We start from the raw sequence: 24,117 nt of genomic DNA, 5'->3' as shown, positions 1-24,117 counted from the left end.
CCGCCCCACCCTTATAAACTACTATTCCATAGATAGACGCTTCGTGCGATTTAATCGTTGCAGAATTATTTGAACGATTGTCAATATCACTGATATTATTAATTGGCTCTTTGAGGAGGATGACGTTTAATTGTTTTAATTAAAAAAAAATCTAGACCTGACAATCGCGAAATAAACTCTTTCGCCGTTTCTGATCCTATAGGCACTTCCGGTTTATGCGATAAGTGCGATCGTGAACTTTGAGTAAAATTCAAGTCGGGCTTTCCTATTGTAATACAAAGTTCGATAAGTTATCCCGAAAGTCCAGGTTCACTTTATCGACGTGCCTTTGTCACTTTTTCATTTTATCGTCCTATCGGTGATTCTAATTAGAGTGAAACGTGCTGACTTACCTGGTCGCTTTCGAAGGTCGAACAGGCACTGGTTCCGTCCTCGATGAGATCCCGGTTGACCTTGGCTCGAATCTGAAAGGATAGATAAATGATAGTGTCAGTATAGTGATAAGTGCAAAATTTTTTAATTCTCACTGCTCCGTCATGATTTATTACATAGGCTTATTATCATATGTTAAATACGGTAGTACTACTGGTACCCTGTGTTACGTAATACGTGTACTTGGCAGTAGCGGGCAAATTTTTCATTTCACGGTTCGAGATTATCAAACAGGTAAATACTTGGGTAGTAGGTAGCCTATGCTGGACGGGGTACGAGGCGAGAGCAAGATTACGAAACGCTCGAAAGCGCGGCTTCCTTTTTTATTTCCCCACGGCAACGTTGCTGAAAGGAGAAAACTAGTTTCTAGCCGGTGGATCGATCGATAAAGATCAATTATTCGAGATCCAGTACTGCACCGTGAACGGATCTAGAGTGCCAATCTTGATCGGTTGCGTTCCGAATGAACGATCACAATTTACTGTTTTATAAAAATTTCTTTTTATTCGAGGATCCTACTATACACTTTGTGTATCGACTTTTATTACGGAACCAATTTCCTTATGGGGACCAATTCCATCGATATTTACCGTTACGTGAGATGGCATTCGATTAACATTTTATCTATTTCTTTTTCTCTGTTCTCAATAAAAAGACTCTTAGTTCGAGTTACAAAAAAAAATGTTTTAATGTTGGAAATTCCCCGAGCCTCGATCAACCGACTTCAGATCTGCCTTAATGTAATTCAAACGAATTCGGAGCGTGCGTAGGTCGAGTATCAGGGTGCAAGGTTACTAGCTAGTAGACAACCTTTGTCCCTAAACTAGCAGATCTACGTAACTGACGTCTGCTTGATTATTATAATTAATTATAATTATTGCTGGTATTATTCTCATGGTTATTCTTATCATTGCCGTTAACATTGTCTGCGATTAGAGTCATTCGACAAGTGGCGGTTATGCAGTTGTTTCTCACATGTTCTTCGTTGCGTTCACGAGATGACACTGGCATCGATAACCATTCTAGTGTTAATTTCGATTCTCAATATGGGTAATGACAGACAGTGTAACGATACTGGCTTCGGGGGTAATGACGATCTCTATATACCGATACCCTTCGATATTATTATTATCATCAATAATTATAATAATTATCTAACGGTGCAACGCATATTCTCATTAGGGAGTGCATCGAGGAAGTCGCAGTAAAACTTGGCCTCGAGTTTTCGTCGTCGCGCAGTTGGATGTCTTAATAAAATTGGTTCCTTGGCATCGGTAGACCAGTTGGCAGTGTCCACACGGTTCCCATTTGGATTGAATGCCGCTCTAATATTCCTTACTTGAATTAAACCAGGGTTCCTATGATATTTAGAATTCGCCATAAATGTCTTTATAAATTGCAATATAGCTTGGCAGCCAGGTATGCGTACTACGAACCTTCTTTTTACGTGGATGATGTTCCTCGAGGTAGTCAGGCACGATACCCTCGTCCAGGGTGGTCGTAGATCCTGGTGTACTACCGGACGAAGAACCCGAGGCGTTATGTTGGTACTGATGATGATGACGGTGATGATGATGGACAGTAGCCTGAAGCCCCGTGGCAGCGTTTGAAGGGTGCACGGAATGGCCGGTGCTCGATGACGGCCATAAGGAATCGGTCGTTGGAGCACCTTCGTCGCTCAACGGCGGACTTGGTGTACCACTTCTCCAGGAAGCACCGCTGCTGCTGCTGCTGTTCGATGTTCCTCCTGCACCTGGTGAACCGACTACGACGCCACCTCGTCCTCCCCAGGAGCCTTCGAGATTTTTTAAATAAAAAAAATAATCAATTAATTGTTGCAATCGTTACATGGGTTTTGCTTAATTTCATTTGCCAAGACAATTTTTTAATTTTTATTACGTCGTAAAGCTCTAGTTGCAATATGATAGTCGTTGAGATCTTAAGAGGGTAACTAAAATTTAGTCATTAATTGATTTATCAGATTGATATAAGAAATTCAATAAATTTATTCGACGCTTGGAGATCTTTTGATTTTTTTTCTTCAATTATTTATGCGGTACCGTTGTGGATATATTTTTTTATGAAATTCAATAATTCATTTTTTATTGCTTTTACGAGATTTTATTAAACTCTCTGTAGCTTTCTATAGTGCGCTACTGCGGTTCGAGGAAATACGTGCTTCTGCATAGTCGCTGGACAGGAATATAATCTTGTAGATAACGTCTCTTGTCACTGTTCCCAAAACAGAAAAATTATCACGGCGTTCCTAAAGGTCGATCCACAATGAACTGTCGTTAGGATGGACTTTGTCCTAGTAAATTTATCCGGGTCAAAGTCTAGCTTGACCAGTAACTTAATAGGCACTAATATACCATTAGCCAAACAGTACTCATACACCTTTTTAAAGGACATTTTGAAATACACATAACAATCACATATACATATGACGGGGGGACAATTGCATTATTTTTAATCGGCACGAAGTAATCGATTGGCTCGAAATCAATCAGTAGCGCAAATGATCCTTGACCTTTGATTTGCAATTCGTGAAAGGTTTCCGGTGCCAAAAGAATCTGAAGGAATTCGTTGGCTAAGCAGATACCTTTCATCCCTTTGGGCGATTCTCACGAAGTAATAAGCTTCCTGTTGATACTCGGAATTTTTATTAAACATTTTACTGTACGAGGATCCTTTAGTTTTCCCTTGTATTAAATTTGTTTATAAAATTTCTAAGACGATTAACGACTACAATAACTATGTGACATACGCAACGAGTTCCGTACTCCGCGTGAACGAGGTACGTAAAATAGTATAAATAATTTTCACAGTCCGTCGCAATCTTCAGAAGTCACTTCGCAGAATCCCAAAACGGTCCCTTTATCTATCCACTATCCACCTTTATTTGTCGCAAGTAGGTTGGCGCCATAATTTCCACAGTACCAGCTCTATCATTTTCCTGGTTCTTCACGCGATCTAGTAATAAATTCGAAAATAATCTCTACTCGAATATAGAGTCTCGCCTGAATTGGCATCAGGTTCTAAAATTCCAACTCTTTTTGTACATTGTAATTTTCAGCCGTTTCTTTGGCTGCTTCCGAGTTATCGCCGGTAAGGCCTGAATCGTAATAAGGTATCCTGCAAGGCAGCTCTCAGGCTTGACAGTGCTTTTCTAACCTAGAAAAGAAAGTGTCCGTACCATGCAACCGTAAACTAACCATAGTTTTGCTGGCAGTGAAGTGGCAGAGGGTTGTGAGGACTGTGAGGTGAACACGATAGTGACATGAGAACAAGGGCTGCCGTACACTCGTCCATGCAATCACCGCGTTCATTGGTGCGACAACCCTCGCGACCACAGCCATGAGGATTCCATCCGATGTTTGTAACACCGTGAGGTCCACTACTTCCGGGAACGACCCCTCCGATATTCCCAGAGCCTAGACCCATGCTGATGCCACCTCCGCTACCACCGTACGAACGCTCCGAGTCATTGCTGGAACTGGGACGTCGTTTTCGGGATCTAAAGCATTGTAAGACGAAATTATTAGTCAATATTTATGTGCAAAGAAAATTGGATCGCAATGGAAAATAAATTTCATTAAGTTTCGACACGGGGCATTCTATAGTCCTTTTTGGAGTATAAGCTTCTATAGTGAAGCGTAGCACAGTTCTCACGTTTGTCTGAGATACTAAAAATTCATAAGAATTCGTTCGGTGAGAGTAAAGGGAATTTAAGCGAGGTCAACCAGCCTAAGCACTAGAACGTGTAGGTACATGTCGCAACGTAATGACGATCGGCAAGGTGCAGCTAATCTGTCATGAGATAAGACCGGTGCAGCCCTCAACCGCAAACAGCATACAGCCTTAATGCTCGGTCCACTGGTCATTCGGGTCCCGTTTGCGCCAGAACGTTCTAGACCCACATAGAGATGATCATCGGATCGCTTTGGAATCGATTATAACTGCACAGTGCTGCCCTTCTAACCTTTCGTTTCGAAACGCCACGAGCGCCACTAGCGGCAGTCACGGTTACTTCGCAGCTAGCAGTATCGAGGCAATGTTTTCTCTATCCTCAGGTTTAACGATTTGTTCACTCTGATTTCTTGGACGATCTCTCACCCTGGATAAGAATGCAGGTCGCGAGTTTGCTCCATTTTATCACCCTGTGCCGCGGCGACGGCTGCTTGTAACGGGGTTGCTACTCGTGCTGCGCATGCGTAAACGTATATCAAATAGGTTAAGTCTCCTCTTGCCCCGCAACTTCCCTCGCGTTCTCTCTCGCGCTTGCTGACACACTTACGCGTCCTTTGTTATGCTTCGTCGCAACCGCAACCGTAGACCGGTACGCCTTCTCCATGGTGTTTTACTCCGTACACCAAGTATTTTCCTTTCGTCGTTACGTGTCTTGCTAATAATCCTCCCTTTAACTCCTCCGCGTCGTTTCTTGACATACCTTTTCGCACTTTGCCCATGTCTAAGGTCTTTGCGATTTCCATAACGTGACAATTGGCTCGAGTAAGTATGTTATTTATGCTAATATATTTATTTTGCAAATTATTTTGAAATTGGAACAATTTTAGGAAAATTTTTTTCAGCAAGACTTAAAAAATATAATTTTTTTACAATCGTGCTCGTAGAGTTTTTTTTACTTTTCATGCGAATTTTTTTTACGTTCTCACAACACATGCCATTCTCTACAACAGGCATGTAAGATTAAACAGGTTCTTTCTAAAAATATATTTCTTTGATTTCTGGAAATTAACAAGTGATCAGCGGTGTTTTAATTCTTTATTTTTTTTTTGAATACTCGTTTTACGCATCGGTAGTTTCTGCCTTCGTTAAGGCACGAACTTTCAGCCAAAAATATCCTTCCCCCTCCGCTTCGCTTCCCACCACGGAAATCAACACGCGCGAATTAATTTACCCGAGAAGTCACGTTTGCGCAAACTAAAAAGCCACGTGGCAAAAATACTAATAAATAAATAACGACCGTGCTGCGTTTACTTTCGTGGCTTCAAAGAGAGACGGGAAAAAAAACCCAAAAATCTCCAAACATATAAAAACACGACAATATTGACGTTTCAATTCATCTGATTTGCGTAAGTCCTTCCAGCTCGCATATTAGACAGTTCTAAACCACCTTAGGTACCAAGTGCACTCAACTAACAATAAGAGCCAAACGTGCCGCATGTGTAAATTCGGGCGGCCGTTCCGAATCGAAAAGGTTCCGAGTCATTAGATTCGAGACTTTCTTGAAACGGATAATTCCCCCGATCATTGGCCCACGAATTAGCCGTGGGACTTTCGCCAGCTAGAGACGACTTTCCGATTTCTTAAAACGACATTAAAACAACTCCACATTATCACGCAACACAATGCGGAAGTGCGCAAACGATATGACTTTTGTATTCAATGTTGATATTAATGATTCATGCTAATAACGATCAGTATTAATGTTATCTAATGAAATTATTACAAAAAATTTTTAAATATTCATAGATTCACGTATCATTAATTTACATTACGTATACCTTACTATACGATAAATTAACATTATCCTCCCAAAGTCAAGGATATGAATATCATCAGCACACAAAGACCTTTCAAGCTGAACGTTCAATGAGCAAGAAAAGAAATGATCGGCATTCGTAAGGCGTATACGCGGAATGTACATTCCAGGCTGTTTCGAGGATACTTTAAGGAAGTCAAGGCCGCGTCGGTACAAGAGCAAAGTGAAACGTTAGCGACGGGGATGACGCGCGAAAGTAACGCCGACCCGTTCGAAAGTGACTGCCGTTTCGAAAGTGACATGCCTCTCCGTTTTTCCCCATATTTTTTCCATCTCTCCTCCTCGCTCCTCCATATCGGGAGGCGCAATTTAACGCCAGGCTCGCGCATCCTCGAGAAGATAACACGAAACGAGATAGTCGCAAGAGCGATAACGCCGATAGTAAAAAAATTGTCGAAAAATCTCAAAGTATCCAAAAAATAGATATTTTGAATTTTTTAAAAATATTTCTCCTTCCAGCCATCCACCTATCCGACAAAACAAGGCCCGAAGGAGCTCCCTATTGAAAAACTCCAAGTTCGCGTTTCGTCCAGTGTCTATCCGGTCCACGGGTACAGATGACCCGATAGTAACTGGGTCACAGTTTCTCAAACTGGGTCACTATCTGGCTCCGAGTATCTAGAAAATGGCTGTCCGTTTCACAGAAATCTTTTCTCACGTGTCCAGTGCAATGATACAAGCGGCGCAGCCTCGGTTAATATCCAATGACAGCGATCGCCTTGTCCTCGGACAACAGTGACCAAAAATGGACAGTGTGATTTGACCTTTCGTAAAAGAACTTTGAACGTGCAGTATAATTTTTAGAGCTCGAAATTTTGTATTTAAAAAAAAATTTTTTTTTTTTATGAGGCCCAATAAAGATTAACTTTTTCTTCCCTCTATACCCGGCACAGTTCAACAACACGATGTCGAGTTAATAATTGGCTGCACTGTGATGCAAAGACTTTACGGAAACTCGCATCGCCAGTACACTCTACTACGTATGTGTACATTGCGCATAACAGAGCTTCAGGTGCATCTCATCAATCACGATGGCAAGTATCGTTTGTTTATGCAACGACTTGGAAACCTATACCGTCCATCTTCCGTCGTCACTGTTAGTTGCAGTGGATGCTCCTTAGGCGTCGGTCATGGAGAGGCGCCAAAAGCACGAAGCCACGATATACCACCCTCACCGTACGGTTAATATCCTGTTACGGAGCGAAATTGAATAACAAACGAAGTATATGGTATATATTACGTATCAGAGCGGGAAATTCAAATAGTCATGATGAACGAAAGGCATTATCCGTTCCCCAAGGAAATCCGAGTTCACGAGCTGTGCGCTTAGAAATATATCCTGGACCGAACTGTCGCATCAAATTTTATCTCTTCGCGCCATATATAACTCGGAGCGTATGTGTGACCCACGTATACGCGCGATGGCTGCCGACCAAAGTCCAACAGCCGAAAGCGTTCCAGTTTCCAGTACTAGGGAGAAGGAAATTGGGGCGCCTGGTCGATCTGGAATTGGGCTATACTGGGTGACGGGGGGTGGTGACGATCGGGACTGGGGAGGACTGGGACGATGTTGATGCTGAAGTAGACGCGGAGAAGGGAACGGCGGTGGTTCAAGCATAGGAGGTCGACCGTGCCAGGCTGGGTCTGCTGCGGATCGAGGTCGATCGATGCAGCTGGAGAGTCGCACCGGATAAATGGGTCAGGTACACGGAGCCATGTTTCTGCCCCCTCTACACCATCCCTTATCCTATCGCGGGCTCTATCCCCTTATATACCCTACGGCCCTGCCAACCCCCTTCGTTTCTCTTCAGTCACGCTACCCCAAAGCTACTTGTTGAGGGCACTCCCTCTGGCTCGACCTCAGAGAATACTTTTTTTTTTTTTATTTTCAACCACCTTTTCAGGGTATTTCTCTTTTATTTTTTCTCTCGCAGCTCTTCCCAACTGCCGAGAGTCGGTTGTTACTTTGCCGAGGGTTGAATTACTTTATCGCTAAATATATCAACATTTTTATTCACTTCAGGGTGAGGAGACGCGAGACGACGATGAAACTGACAGAGGATCAAGGGGTGGTAATTTTTTTTTTTTTTTAATAATTGTTACGGCAATAGAAAAAGTCTTTGATCGCGGAGAATTGCTTTTTACGAAAGAATATTTTAGACGCGTTTCGTTGCATTTTGTGCACGGTACTCGTAGTTCTGTTGTACACGAATGGTAGATTAAGCATTTATGTCGTGCAGGGGGAATTTTCAAATTGGTATAATTAACAGTTCGAAATTATTATTTTTTTTTTTTTCACTGAAAAAACATCGTGTCCTCTCCGAACGCAACAGTGAGGATGTTCACCCAGTTTCCGGCAGTATCCAACAATATTCCACTGAATTCCACGGAACCTAGTGAATCCAGGGTGCCACCGGGTGAAATGAGGTCGCTCGATGGAGGCCGCGACCCATTTCCCGCAGGATCTAGGCGAAGGCAGGACGCTGTTATACGCGTGTCCGTAACCCCGTGACAACGTGAACTTTGTTATATAGGTCAGGTCGCGAACCAGCCCGGATAACCCGGATCTGCAAACGACTCCTAGGAATTGGAAAATATCTCAAGATTTATACCACAGACCCAAGCACATAATATACCCATATACGACACATAACCTAGAAAATTGCGCCTTCTTTTGCACGATATAAAATATCACTGAAAACCATTGGAAAACATTTTTTTTTAATTTGAATTTTTAACTTCCCGCCAAATCCTATACGACTATCTCGAAATGCTCCTAGTGAAACAATATGTCATAATGACGTAACGTACAAGACATCCTACAAGAAGGGATGGGTGGGTGATTTATCAACGGACTTGTAATTCCAAACGGTCTGGCTTTGATGACCTTCCTTTTCTCTTCCTACTTTTCGCTTCGGGACTAAAGAGCGTAAATTGCATTTACTCGAATTCGAGGTCATTTTGTAATTTTTTTTCCCCGCCAAGGACCACAGTGCGAACAACTACCGGTCTACGGCTTGTGTATGCATATAGATACACGTGCGTCTAGGCTACTGCAATTCGTCCGAACAGTCTGTCCACTCGCATTCATGCAACTTTCAAGGTTGTCTCGACAAATTCGGCCGAACTTCGATTGGGCCAGGCTAGCTTGTCTCCGCTTCATGCACATTCAAGGATCCGCTCGCGCAGGATCATAGCTAAACGATCACCTGAGTAAACACATTATTTATTGAAACCTGACAAAGAATTCATTGTCCACAGTCTAGCATGGAAAATAACAGTTAATTTCGGATTTTTTTAACAACAAAAAAATCAATGTCAACAGTACGTCCATTGATTTAGAAAAGGTATTGTTCATTACAAAATACCGTGTAAAATAACTGACGTACGACAGTCCGAAACGACTGGTCATTGATAAAAATACGTAACTGACGTTGCAGCGTCATTCAAAGTTTTTCGTGTAAAAGAAAAAAAAATTTTCAATAATACAAATTTCTCTCGAAATCCACGAGAAGAAGGCAAGATACCATAACGGCGTCAATGTTCCGTGAAACTTCTCTTACAAAGACGACTGCTTACAGGCCCAATAAAAGGTAAAAAAATTGTCATTAAAAGTCAATGAATAATGAAATTCCTTCGACAAAAGTAGGTCCCTTATTCGCGAAAAATGTCTTGTTTACCATTTGACGACGCAGCTTGACGCAAGGGACCTTGAACGCGTTGCGAAACGAGCATAAACAAATTCCAACCTCCGCAAAACGCAAGGGACGCAAGAGACGTAAGAATCTATTCCGCCATTAAACAGTCAGTATCAAGATATACGACGAGGTAGCAGAATTCAAATCATAAGGATCGTTAAGAGCAAACGAATTACGGAAGCTCAAGGAGAATCGAAACTTTGCTATATAATATTGATACCTATAATGCATATTGTATACATATATACATATATATATATATATATATATACGCACGCGTACATGCCCATATATATATTACGTGACCAGCATATATTCTCAGGCACTGGGTAGAAGATTCTATTCTCCTGATGGTCTAACCTAACCTATACGCCAGCATTACAGCGAAGCCGGTGCTTGCCTTGTCCTCTTCTAGGCTGACGCTTTGTGCGCCAGCAGTGTGGTAGTTGCACCTGACCTATACTCGGGATCCGCGGGTCGAGTATTGATCGACCCAATTCCAGAAGACGAGCCTCCACGGCCGAAATTACGCAAGCTAACCCAGTGACTAACGACGAGAGTTCCGTGCATGCATTATACAGCAAACTATAGGTATATGTATATCTGGAGTGAACCCAAGACTTTTCAGCAATCTCCATGCTTCCCCCATGAATTTTTGTCTCGTTCGGCCTGAATTTATCCTCTAATTTTAACGTGACAAGTTACCGCGGTAAAAATTAAGGTCCGTGACTTTCTTTTACACAGGGGAAAGTTCTTGGTTGATTTGACTTTCGATTCCCTGGTACATGGGAGTTGTTCAGCTTGAAAATGACCCGTGGTCCCGGGTTGCTTGTCATGTTTTTTTTTTTTTTTTTCTTACGAACAGGTAAGTATACGTAAATCGTATTTTTAGACTTTATATTTTTTATGGGTTGAGGATGGAACGAAGGGGCGATTTATATGGTGTTTGGAACACATTTATTAGCCGCGGAAAGTTGGCTCAGCGTACTGGAGCCATTACTGTATATTCTTCAAGATGAACAGTTATTTTGGGGACGGAAGAAAAATATTGAGAAAGTTCACGGAGGGGATGGTTTTTTTTTTTTTTTTTTTTTTTTTTTTTTTTTTTTTTTTTTTTTTTTTTTTTTTTTTTTTTTTTGGGGAATTTTGAAAATACGTGCGTTAACAGATTTACAGGCATATTAAAGTATTACGCGGATATCGTTTTCTTTAATTTCTATCTGCATTCCCGTAGTTCCAGAACGTTTTCTTCGTGTACCCGAAAAACGGCTACGTGCTCCAAAGAACCAGGTGAAATCACGCATTGCAGAGGAAAGAGTCGCAGCCGAGGCAAAAGGTTGGAAATAATAATTATTGCAGGGAAAAAAATGCAAGCCTTGCCCAATCGGCAGCGTCAATCACCGTAAGGACGCGTTGCGTGTCTTCGCGAGGAAGGACAGGTTGGCCAACGTGAGAACACGATCTCGCCTTTATGAGCTTCGAATTACGAGTTTTGAATTTCGAACCGGCGATGACTCAACAGCCTCGTCAAATAGAATAGATATAAGAAAGAAAAAAGTCAAACAATTCTCACGAACTCATGACTAACCGCAAGTGTCAACGTCATGACGGATCCCGCCTTTTTCATTTACACCGCAGTACAGTGACAAGTACGTAATTGTACTTCGAGCAAAATTTCACTGTTTCCAATGAAGCGTTCGATCCATCGTAAAGGCGGTAACAGAAAGATTTATTTTTCAGAATTCCCCCTGCCCCCCCCCTCCCCGCCGCGCCCATAGACCAACAAGCCAACAGTAGGATGAAAAAAGCAGAACTTCCAGCGCGGTATCAGTAATGGGAAGTCCAAGGAAAAGGGTCGATCGTTAAGACATAATTGAAATGAAGCTGCTGTCGGGACTTGGCGCTTTTAATAAATGCATATCTCAACGTCGCCTTGAACGTTGGTCGCAAAATCCGCTCGTCTGACGTCGATAGGAGACGCGAAAGCGTGGCGGCGGGATCTACGCGGAATGTTTTTGCCGACTAGAATCGTAGGTCGAAGGTAATTATGGCCTTACGTCACGTTGAGACTTCTGGTTCCTAGTATGTAGACGAGAAAAACATTAAGCCGACCTCGAGACTTCCCCGAGCGACGGTCGCCGCCAGTAGGTCGTACCATGAGATATTCGACTAATATGAAGTTCAAATACATCGAAAGCGTATTTTCGAAAAAGATTGCGTCATAACGAAAAATCGTGACAAATCTTCAAAGACGGGGTTAAGGTCCTAACCGCGACTTTAATTTCACCACGCAACTAATGAGCTTCCACTGCGACCTTGTATCCAGAAGGTGGTAGAACGTCCTGACGTAGTCGCTGCCGGTACTCATTATCCTTATTGTTATTATTATCTCTAGAATTGATATTATTATCGCGAACAACAATAAAACGGCTATTATTAACAAGAAAGTATGGTTCAAGTACGACAAAAAAAAAAGGAAAACTAGGTACGTGCAAAGAATAAATTTCGTATTAAAAATACTTTTTTTTTCGTATAAAAATAGAATCCACGGGTAACCAGGTTCAGCTGCCTATTGGCACGATGACAGTAAACAGAAGAAAAAAATCTTCATTCAGCACAAAATCGTCAGTCGTACACGTACGGATCAAGAGGGAGATTTCGAAAAATTTCAAAATACCTTCGGCCTTACGGTCTCTCTAATCTTCCTTCGGGCCCAACGTGGCGTTAGTCTGTTTTTCTTCGAAGACCTACACCCATTGGATATACCAAGTGACTCCAGCCGGCGAGTAAACCATTGGCTGCTGTCAGCGAATGGGTCTTGCCCGGTCCCATGGGGCCCCACTAACCTGTCCTTTCTTGCGATCGACTTAACTCACTGGCATATCTACGTACTTCCATCTAGAGTTGCCTGTTTTATTTTTTTTTTTTCTTTCTCGAGAGGTCGATCCCCCTCCGCATGTCTTGTTACTTCATGGCCGTTAAACTTTACGGTCGACCATTGATTTGAAAATGACGAACACGTTGATCCCTCCTGCGTACCGGGCTTTGGGACTTGTGTATATGCACGTACATTGATAGATATTCCAATTGGGATGTATTTCCACGTGGGACTCTTATGCGGGGCCCAAAACTGTTTTCCCATACATAGGCTCGTAACGGTGTTACCGGTTCGAAGTGGTCATGGCCAATGCAATTATTTCCTCCGTGTAGACACAAGATCCACGTGTCAAGTATTATTGGATTTCGTCATGCTTGTACTTTTCTTCCTGAACGTGCCAGACTGAATGTCGACTGATTAAACGCTGTCTTCTGCCTGTTTAGATAACGGGTATTGAACGAGATAAAAAAAAAAGCATATCAAGTAGCGATAAAAAGAATATATTAATCAGACTATAAATTACTTAAAAACAATTCTTTTTCGACAACGCTTCAACGCGGGCGGTCGTATATCGATAAGTTTGTTCCTAGCAAGAATTTATTGGGGGTAAGGCCCAAAGGGACTGGCCCACGAGACTCCCCTCACCCCCCTCCTCGCAGGGTGTTTAAATTTTTCTCTATCATGGACTATCCGACGCCTGAAAAATGGCTTTGCGTCTTGCCATATGGGAGAGTCAAGTCTGTATATGGTATCCAGGGCCCTTTCCTACCTTTGTTCTCTTTTGAGCGTGAGGCAGGTCACGCAGGACCAGGTGCTGGGGCCCAGACAGGTAACTGACCTGGGCCAGACGTTCGAGGCATTGGCCAGGATATTTTACGAAGGTCTAGACACCCTTTGTGGGGGGACTCAAGAAGGAACAAGGACCTCAGACCCTTACCACAACACGAAAATTCAAGAAGGTCAATGTCATCGGTATGGGACTTGAGGCCCAAATGTTACCCCAACATAATACAACCGGCACATAACCGCGCATTGTGATCATTGAATATCAACCTGTACAAACACAAAGGTCGTCGATAATCTCCAAATTCGTTCTAAGCTCAATATCCGTTAAGAAAAAATTTTCAAAAAAAAAAAAAAAATCATTATTTCCAATAGACAGTGGCATGTCGATTATTAAATAAAAATATACACGTTTTTTCAATTTCATCGAATTTTTTTTCAAAATTATTATCCATCCGCACCAAAAGTCCACTACGATTAAACGAGACTCCCGAATGCTGACGATGACCTCAGGAGACACTTTTCTTGCTTTAAGGCTTCTAAGGGGCCCCGGGGAAGCCAACTCACAGACAATAAAAAAATTCCACGCGCGCTCAGGGTACCAGGTCCTTGGCCCTTGGGCACCCTACAAGGGATTCATCGGTTTTTCGGGTAAAGGTGAGAGACAGGTGTGCAGCGAGGGTGTGTTCACGGTCTGCCAAGCCAATCACGGCCCTTCGAGTCCCATGTCCACCCTTGCCCATCGCAGCGTCCAACGATTTTATCCCAACCGGCGACTCATGCACGAAATAAAACTTGGCTGAAAGTCTTTCGACGCTTGATATAGTCAATATAAAACAAAACGGAATTAACTATCATCGTAAAGACGCACGTTTCGGAGTACAGGCAAATGCACATATTTGACTGTAAATAGGCAATTACCATTTTTTTAAGTTTCTTTTTTTTTTTCTCAAACTGATCAACGTTACTCATAAATTATTGAACACAATTTTTTGTCCATTTTTCCAATTAAATATTTTGGACGAATGTAACGTTAAGCGTGGTGCAACTTTGAAACATACTTCTACTATGTGCCAAATGAATATGTATCAACTTTTGTACGCGTATCCATCGAAGTGCATTTATTCATGCAGGGAATAAATATTTAGAGTGTTAACGACCTGGACATCTACATATACTTAGGTGGCTGGCTGACAAGCTGAATCAATACCTTGGAAAGGGCTTTGTTTTTGCTTTCCACGAGCAAACGAAAGTGGTCAGAGTCGATGAGTAAATATTATATACGTATACTTACACACGTTCTATACCTATATCTGTCGCCATGCACGTACTTAGTATCAATGTACTCACCCGATAACATGGGGCACGTCGATGGAGTGCGAGGAGGCTCTTTTACGATCACCGCCGACGTCAGCCAGTCTCGCGAAATTTGTATCTTGATCTGCGAGTCTGGCGCTTTTGCGCGACTCCAGCAGTCGAACCTCGTCAATACGTTTCGTGAGACTCATGGTGCCCTGAAACGGAAGAAGAGAAAAAAATCAAAATACCAATAAAAAATTCAAACCTAAACAAGACTGCAACATATTTAACCGTATTCCGCGTAAAACGAAGAGCGATATTTTTTTAACCTCAAAATTAAAATTTTATCAAATTATTTTTCTATTAAAGGTAGGAGGAGTTTAGAAAAAAAAAAAAAAGTGGGCCTGACATCCTGCACGAATTCCAGGAATGTCCTATTAAGTTGAACGCAGGATTTTCGCTTTGTTGCACGGGTATATTTTTTTTTTGCTCTATTTTTCATTACCTCCCTTTTCATCTGCCAAGCCCCCTATCGTTTTAACGGCTAGAGCGCCGCTTTTTTATTATTAACATTTTTTTCCAGTTTCTCTCTATTCCTTCTGTCCTTCCTTTCGTCAGTATAGGCTTTGTCAATTTTGATAGTTAATCAAATAATACAATAGACACTCATGTGTTTAATTAGACAGACATTGTATAGCATGTATCTACCCGATAGGACTTTCCGGTGCAGTTTGCGAGTGACGCGACGCTTCTTCGTTATCGTTTGACGCAGACTCGAACTAAAAGAGACAAAAAACATACTGAGATATATAAGAAAACGAGAGACCAGAATGAACGCCTGGGAATTTCGTTCGCTGACGTCACATTAGTTTTCCCCGTTACCGTGAGGTTACGTCGATGCCCGCGTTAATCATTAGTCGCACTTGAATTACCGTAAATTCAAAAGAAACGAGACGTCTCGAGGAATCCCGAAGAACGAGACCGGAAGTACGTTTGAAATTCATTACTTTCCTCGTCGCTCCTCGCTGTCGGAAGGTTTCGCGAGATTTTCGTTGAAAAATTCTACGGGTGTAAAGTTAAAATAATATGAGCATACAATAAATGAGTCGTTGAAAGTAAACTTTATTTTAAACTTCAATTACTTTCCTATTCTTATTTCCTTACCTTTGCGAGCACTTTTAAAAGTAGCCTTGTGCTTTATGTATCGTATAAATATATATATATATATTTATATGCGATATAGAAAGGCATACCTGGTGGGATACATGGAGATACCTGTTACATATGTTTTACCACGTTAGTCACACGTGGCTGCATAATTGCGCATTGGGAAATTCGAGTGGTGCCTCTTAATATTAATATTTCACGGTACTAGAAAGCATAAGACACTATCTGACACTGTGATACTAACACCTCTTGAACATTCATTGCCTACTGTATCATCCTATACATAGTACAGTAGTCATTAAATTTTCTATTTCAAACACACAAATCTCACGTTCACAGTACACATTAAGTAATCAAGTAAGTTCCTACTGCGCATGCGGAATGCGGGATATTTTTTCAAAATTTTTCGGGCATCATTAATTCTCAGATAGAATTAAGGTTAAGAGGGTGCCTAGTGTCATTGTAAATAGTATAAAGTAATATCGAAAAAGAATACCATTTAAATGCACTACATTCGAGATTCCTCTTGAGAAATTCTTCGACCTAGTATGGATTTATTTCTCATAGCGGCCAACAAGTTCCAGAAAGAACACCTGAGACAGTTTAGTACAAGCTTCGTGCAAATTCGGATAATCTCGGCATGACTCGGTAGCACTCGGCCTCGCTCGACACTAAAACCGATTCGGGCCCGAGGACTTTCTCCGACTTTCAAATTTCCACGCGTCTCTCGGCAGCGGGTTTCTTCCTGGGTTGCGATGAAAGTTGTTGACCTTACGCGCTACGATCGCGATTCGGCACAGCAAACGCCATGACTGGTGACTTTTCCCGAGGTTGTGTAACACCCGCGCGCACTAAATCACCGAGTAAACCGATTCCAGTATATGCGTAGGCGCATATCCATACGATTCCATCAGTGTTCAAAAACGAATCTCAACTGATGTTTGTCTACTTAAAATATATACCGTAGACCAACGGAATGGATTAATATTATTATTAAAATTTCTTGCTTCGAAATAGATATTTTTATATTTTTACCTACTGTTATTTCATGCTCATTGACACGAGTCGAAATTGCTGTGAAAACACTTTCTCGGACGTGTCAAATCGAGCAAAACGATCTCCCGTTGCTTCTTTCACTTCCTTTCACTCTCCGTCGATAAAATCGGGACCTAAGTCGATAAAACTCGTAAACAGTACCAAGAGCCCATCCCACTCCAGGAATCTTAGTAGGCAGTTGGGTCCTCGTCGCATTGCAATTGCGAAACCGACCGATAGGTGAAAAGTGCACTCGTTACATTTCACGTGACGCCCGCGCAGATGGCGTCAAGATCGTTTTCGTTCGTCCCCCATTGATATGAGCTAAGAAAACCGTTGAGAAAATTTTTCAAAGACACCACAAGACACGTTATTTCCGTTAAGGACTTTTCATTGAATTACCGTAGTGAATAACAACCAGTCGAGAATATCCTGTGACTCGCCAAATGCGGGTTCACTAATCGGAACGGAACCGCTGTACACGTTCGATTCTCAACCGGTAAAAGATGGCGGCGCTAACCGTTAGTCCTGGACTGGATAATTAGATCGGTTGCGCATGATCGTGATTTACAATATCTACAGGAGCTGGTAACATCTAAAAGAATATATTAAGCCTGTAAAATAGTATTTTTAAGTAATCCCGGTATTAATATTATTAATATTAATATTACTATTAATATTACGACTATGTATCGTCCAGTCATATTTCTTTTCCTCGCGGACCAACCGTACGAAGCGTCACTCGGTCGCGCACGCGCACTCGTAAACTGACAAAGATAAGCAAAACAAGCACACTTAATTGTCCAGATAATTGAAGCGGTGCATCAATTATCAATGTAAACGTTTGTCCAATTCTGATCAATGATTTGCACCCGACTCGTTCCGTGAGCACGAATAACCGATAGCGACGCGACGAAGGTTCAAGGATGGCCTTTGTCATTGCGCCGAGCGTTGCGACAGTGAATCAGCCGGCGAGAGCTCACTCACCTACAACGACAACTTACCGGAAGGTTACGCCGTTCTGTCTACGTAAAAAGACGTAATGCCAATTGCCAACGTAGAAGTAAATTCAAAATACACAAAGAGCGTGAGAGAACGTGAAATCATTACAGAAATAAATCGAAGCTACGAAAACGATCAAGACCCAAAGGGAATTCCCATAACACATGATACCTGAATCGGGTAATCCCACAGTGATAATGTAAAAAAAAAAACATCAAATACACATCGGTCGTCCGTGACTCGTGAAATATAAAATTTACTGACACTACTAACCCACCTAATTAGCAAATTAATAACAATCCCACACGTGTATCCTGACTAATAAAATCCCGTGTCCTTAAGCATTCCCCAATAGAACGGCAATCTTACTCATTTCCAGGTGCAGTTTGCACGTGTCCTACACACATTACTAGTAAAACCGGCTGCCGGAGAGAAAAGACGTCCAAGTAAAGTAATACGGCGTAGAGAGGTTAATCGTCGTGTGGCAGAACAAAGAAATCCTTGAAGACACATAAAACTGCATTGTCCCCTTATCGCGATGAGGTGTACCATATCTATACTTAGAGTAAATCCATACTTAAAGGGTTTTACCCAATAACAAATGAAGCCGATGACGAATGGCGTGTATATACGATCTAGACATAAAGGAAATTCCTTAACGGTTGAGAATCACTGACGTCACCAGCAACGTCATCGTCATCCTTCCCGTATCGTTTCCCCGGGACGCGGAACTTCGCCATGTGGCGTAACGCCGTGACATTGAATGAATGCGTCGCGTATCTCGTTGCTGTTCCTTTCACTTGAACACGGGGAAGGCACCGGTCACGGGAGAGAACGGCAACAAATCACGAAGAAAACACTGTGCCGCGATGCCCGGGTACCAGGATGGCCGAGCAAATTTTAATGGGAGCTCAGGCTGAAGCGGAGTCCTAAGAGCGCAGAATAAAAAAAAATACCATTGCTTACGCGCAGCCACGAGAATACCAACGTACGTAGAAAGTCATTGGAAATATAATGGAGTCCCGATAGCGACCTAAGGTCACCTAGAAAAATCCGAGCCAAGCCTCACGACCGATATACCGAGGCTGCCTATATCCGTCCACGGTCGATCGGTTAGCGTTTCGTTAGGCCGCGAGGCCGTGGATGCCGTAACTGGTCTCTTTACCTCTTTCGCTCATTTTTCGGATCGGATGTATACATTGAGTTCTCTCAATGCTCTTAAGGATCCTGAAAATAGGCAATGGATGTTAACTAGATCGTAGCGTGTGTTGTAAGACGGTAGCTCTTTCTCATTATGCTTATATATATATATATATATATATTATTTTCTACGCGCCGTTGGTACCACTGCTAGTGGCGCGTGTGACGTGAATGTAATTGGACCTATTTCTTTCTATCAGCTCTCTCTCTCTCTCTCTCTCTCCCTCTCTCTCTCTCTCGCTTTTTCTCTTCGTTCGAGATCGTAATACCCACCACCGGTATTACAGTATTATTATCCGCTAATTAGCAAATAGTTGAGTGCGTGTACGTCACGCTTCATGTATCTGGTCCCTTTCCTATGGGCGCAGTTACTATTATTCCATTTGCTATTGCTGCTTGCGACTGACTGCTGGTAATATTGTCGTTACTCGGTTGTACCGATACGTCGTATATCTGCATAAGATGAAAAATGACATTTGCTATATGGTGTAATGCGATACATTAACGATGTATATATATATATGTATACACGCATGGTTGACACGATGATAACCCAAGTAAACAGTATAGTAATCTATATCCGCTAATCGTTGTTATATTGACTGTAAAGAAATCAGCTATTCGCAATATAACAGCAAGCAATGACAATGTATTCAAGCTTAAGTGCCATACAGGGTGGCACGAGTAATTAAAGATTTGAAAATGTTGATCTAACTGCTTACGTCATTAAGGAACAAGTCCAAATTGAATGAGTTAATGATTACCGGTAGAATGTATCCGGTGGTAAAAAAAAAATGAAAAAAAAAGGAAATTATAAAGTAAAACAGAAAAACACAAGGATATACGAGAACGAAGAATACGAAGAAGCAAAAAGGCCATGAAGACATCTGTTGGAGATCCAATCGGTGTCACTGTGTCGAGCTAGCAGTGACGTCACCGTACAGCAACGCAAGAAGGAGCAGCGATAATCTCTGGAGGCTGACAATGACTTGTGAAATGATTGTCAACAGCTCTGTATACATTTATCTTACGACTCTGGAAACGCTCGCTCTTCGCCCGAAGATCGACGCCAATTTCCGATTTCATAATAAAGCATCCTCGCGATTTATTCTTATACCGACGAGATGGGAATAAAGTTAAATTTTTTTTTTTTTTTTTTTTTTTTTTTTTTTTTTTAAGTATTTTCCGAGTCAAGAATTTTCTATCTTTCTGGGAAAGCACGTTTGGACGAGGCGTATTAACCGGGTCACATAAGATAGCGGTTATCCGCCAAAGCATATGTTGAGTACACGTGTGACGAACACACGCTTCCGGTTTTTGTCTACGTCGAGGTATCTTCGGTGACCCACTAGAGAGACGTCGAGTAGAGAGATAACGAAAGTGACAGACACTGTGTCAATAAGAAAACGATTATTAAGCTGCCCTGGAAACAATGAGTACATAATTATCCGAGTAACAACATTAAAAAAGAAAATTGTTAAATGCCACAAAAATATGATATTTAAAATCTAAAAATTTCATGAATTTACCATTACTGAGGATTAAAGCGGTACACGTTGTTATCGACGTGTGCGAATGTCAGCATCGAATCGGACTCGTAAGAATGTTCAAACAACGTTTCTATTGACAGAGAGAGCGAGAGAGAGAGAGAGCGAGAGCGAGAGTCCTTGGCCTGCTCTAATTTAATCGTTATAACCCAAAAGGAAAGTATCGTAGCGTGGTAGCGAGTCGCGGTCACGCAATTACGAGCGAGCGAAAGTGAAATTTGAACGACATCGAAATAGCGTGTATCGAGCGTGTAAACGGCGTAAGCCCCGAGCGCCGTGAAGCATGCTGAGTAAGACAGTAGAAAGAGTGCCAGCGGAGAAAAAGAGTACGGGGGCGCCACGGTGCGAGAAAAGTTGGTACCGTCGAAAAGAGGTATGGAGGATAGTGGGGCGTAAGACTCCACGAGGCGATGTAATACCAGCGTGGAGGGATGGCCGAGTGAGTGTGACGAGGTGCACAGGGCTCTCGTGGATTCTAGGCTGCGACCCACTTCGCGATATCATTTGGGTCATTGCGTTATAGAGCAGTAGCTGCGACGGCCCGGACCGAGCCAAACCGGGCGAGAGTAACCTAGGCCCAGTTCCCGGTGAAATTCAAGCCGCGGAGCTACAAAACGCGTTTCACCCGTCGGCCGGTTACGCGGAATGTGCGACTGCCATACCCGAGCCACGACATCGGTTCCACTTTGAGCTGGCTTATTGCGTAATTTATGATTCGGTTCGTAAGGAGATGACACCTCTCAAAGTAAAACTGCTGTCACGACCCGAGTACATGGTACTAGTAACATCGTACACTGTGCATACAGCGACAAGGGTACTATTCCGACAAAGCATTCCAATGTTTCAGGTCAGGCTAATCACAGTGGTACCGCATTAAGTGACAATTGTTTAGAATAATTAAAAAAATAATTACAAACACCAATATCGCCCGTACGATTACGCTGCTGTCGCAGTGTAATTATATATTACGAAACTTGAAAATTAGTAACTGTGATTGACAGCTATAATATCATGGCTATCGTGTATATACGACGCTGTCATGCTATGCTGATATCACGATTTATGTACACAGAATTATCTTATGGTTTAAGTTAGCTGCTCGATCAGCTGTTTTGCAGTCAAATGACCATTAGCAACGAAAGGTTTTTTGTTATTCGTAACGCATCATAGAAATGAACCTTAGGTTAATGTGTAAACGCATCTACCTATCTGACTAGTGACCGTGGTACTTGGGCCGGCGGTGCTATATATATATATATATATATATATATATATATATATATATATATATATATATATATATATATATATATATATATATATATATATATATATATATATATATATATATATATATATAATACGTGGCACTGTGATGACATCGATATAAATGTTCTGTTAACGTATGGCATTGTCATATGTCAATGAATGTTGTTCCAAATTCATATATCCAACCCGAATCAATGTATTCCCACGCTGCGATATGTATATATATATTGCAGCGTTGCCAGAGTATTTAGGGTTAGCGCGCTTAATTTCGTAACCGAAAATTGTTTAATAAATTCAATTTCTCAATAACATGTAAACGGCTGGATGGATTTTAGTCTGCGAGGTCTTAAAGTATTGAGAAAAAAAAAAAGTGCGCTACATTTTCTCATAACAAAAGAAAATGATGTTTCGGAATAACGCGTAACGTGATATATCTCGAAACAAAATAAATTTAAAAAACAACATCCCAATGAAAGATCGACCCCCTTGAAACCATAAAAATTTTGTCTGAAACTTTTTTCACGTATCTTCAATAGTAACGGAAACAATCGAGGTTCGCACTTTTAGTGAGACACCCTGTACATAGTGCATACACGTATATCATACGAAGGCGTGTGCCTTCCACCCGGGTTCTGTACGCGCCTCTAGCGACAGTCCAATGTTATATCACACGCAACTATTGCGTAAAGCACTCTCTGTCAGCAGCCAGCCACGCTTGCCGCCCGTTCGCCTTTATCCCTTCTTTCAGTCCATTCCGCCATCCTTGCACCACAGTGCGCGGCAACAGCGCAAAGCGATCGACCCGCCATCTGCAAAAACTTTTCTCACTAACCGAGCACAGCTAATCCCAAGCTTCTCCGGTGCCAACAAGGAGCGTCTAAGCGAAAATTCGTTGAACGTCCAAATTGAAATTCTCGTGGAATTGAAAAAAAGTATATTAAAAAAAAAAAAAAAAAAAAAAAAAAAAAAAAAAAAAAAAAAAAAAAAAAAAAAAAAAAAAAAATAGGTTTCGGCTGAAATATATATGTATGCGTCAACACGGAGTCATATGAACAAGGGAACACGTGCGCGTGCACAGGGGGACATCGACACGACATACTTTTCTAGGAAAAATGGCGACCTTACTCTCCTACCAAGAAAAGCCGCGACCACCTGCCTAGTTTCCTGGATGAAATCGTTTGCCTGGAAAGCCGTGTTTTCGCACCCCTTACGATAATCGTGCAAGTGGCGATGCAGTGTAGTATAGATCCGGTGTATACGGAAAGAGGGGAGGTGGGAGGAGGTTTACCCGATATACCATACTGATAAAAATCAATGATCGCACCGCCGAACGGAACGAATATTAATTTGAAATGAGAATAAAGAGCAGCAGAATATTTAGCGCCGTTATCATAATCGCATATCTCAGACAGGCATACAGTCAGCGATTGATATAATTGGAAAACGAAGATAGAACCCCCCCTTGGAAAAATATTTTGCATCGAGCGTCATAAACAACGCGTCCATTGTCAATTATCGCCAGTGACACTAGCAGCAATGACGTACACGTGCCTTGCACAATTTTTATTTATCAGTCGCAATGACTTTTTACGGAACTGATAAAGCCTCGTTCACACGTTGGGTAGCCGTACGATAATAGCAAGGACGAACGTTTAAACTACCACTCGGAAGCGACACGGTGGCGAAGGTATAGAATTTTTCTTTCTGGAATCTACATTCCCATACAGCTCCGCGTAGCGGGTTCCTGACGTAAGACACTTGGGCATCGGTCGCCACCACCGGAAACGATGGTCGCGCTTCCGCGTGGAAACGGCGCGTGGCTTCTGGAATTCAGGACAGCGGACGTCACAGTCGTCGTGGTAGAGTCGTCTCCACGAATATTCCTCGTGTCCGCGCAGCCGTCTTGCGCAATCGGCCATTCGCAAATACCAAAGCGCACCGGCTGCAATTCGTTTAATTGAAATCGTCAACGGGTAGCCTGCTTCGTACCTGTGTGTATACGTATATCGGCCAAGAGAGCCGGTGAGCAAAGTGGAGTAAAGTAAATCAAGGCGAGGAGAGTGGCGAGGGAGACCCTGGCGAGTTTCTAAGCCAGCGACGATTTCGACATACCGTTTCGTCCGGGTTCCCGAGGTTCTTCGCTTTGCCGTTCTGCATCGGGTTAGAAAGAAAGAAAGAAAGAGAGAGAGAGAGAGAGAGAGAGAGAGAGAGAGAGAGAGGGGGGGAGGAGAGCGAGAGAGG

The 24,117-nt window shown here is 42.2% G+C and overlaps 1 protein-coding gene and 1 long non-coding RNA gene across 2 annotated transcripts in view; both read right to left on the bottom strand.

Annotated features, from left to right (window-relative positions):
• The window catches only part of LOC107267302 (zinc finger protein 395), a 58,169-nt gene that overhangs the window by 25,740 nt on the left and 8,312 nt on the right, over positions 1-24,117 (bottom strand). Inside the window, exons 2-5 of the mRNA XM_015738833.2 lie at positions 14,708-14,871; positions 3,648-3,949; positions 1,869-2,227; positions 393-464 (exon numbers count right to left, since the gene is read on the bottom strand). Of these exons, the coding sequence (XP_015594319.1) occupies positions 393-464; positions 1,869-2,227; positions 3,648-3,949; positions 14,708-14,871 (897 nt within the window). The remainder of the gene's footprint in view (positions 1-392; positions 465-1,868; positions 2,228-3,647; positions 3,950-14,707; positions 14,872-24,117) is intronic.
• On the bottom strand, positions 20,202-21,865 carry LOC107267305. The gene is made up of 2 exons (XR_001537589.2): positions 20,590-21,865; positions 20,202-20,483 (listed from the first exon to the last, which is right to left on the bottom strand). It is a non-coding gene; the product is annotated as an uncharacterized LOC107267305 (long non-coding RNA).

This window comes from Cephus cinctus, unplaced genomic scaffold (assembly GCF_000341935.2).
Source record: "Cephus cinctus unplaced genomic scaffold, Ccin1 Ccin1_scaffold0398, whole genome shotgun sequence".
NCBI classification, from domain to species: Eukaryota; Metazoa; Arthropoda; class Insecta; order Hymenoptera; family Cephidae; genus Cephus; species Cephus cinctus.
Note: the sequence above shows the minus strand (reverse complement) of the source record. Positions and strands in the feature narration are given on the sequence as shown.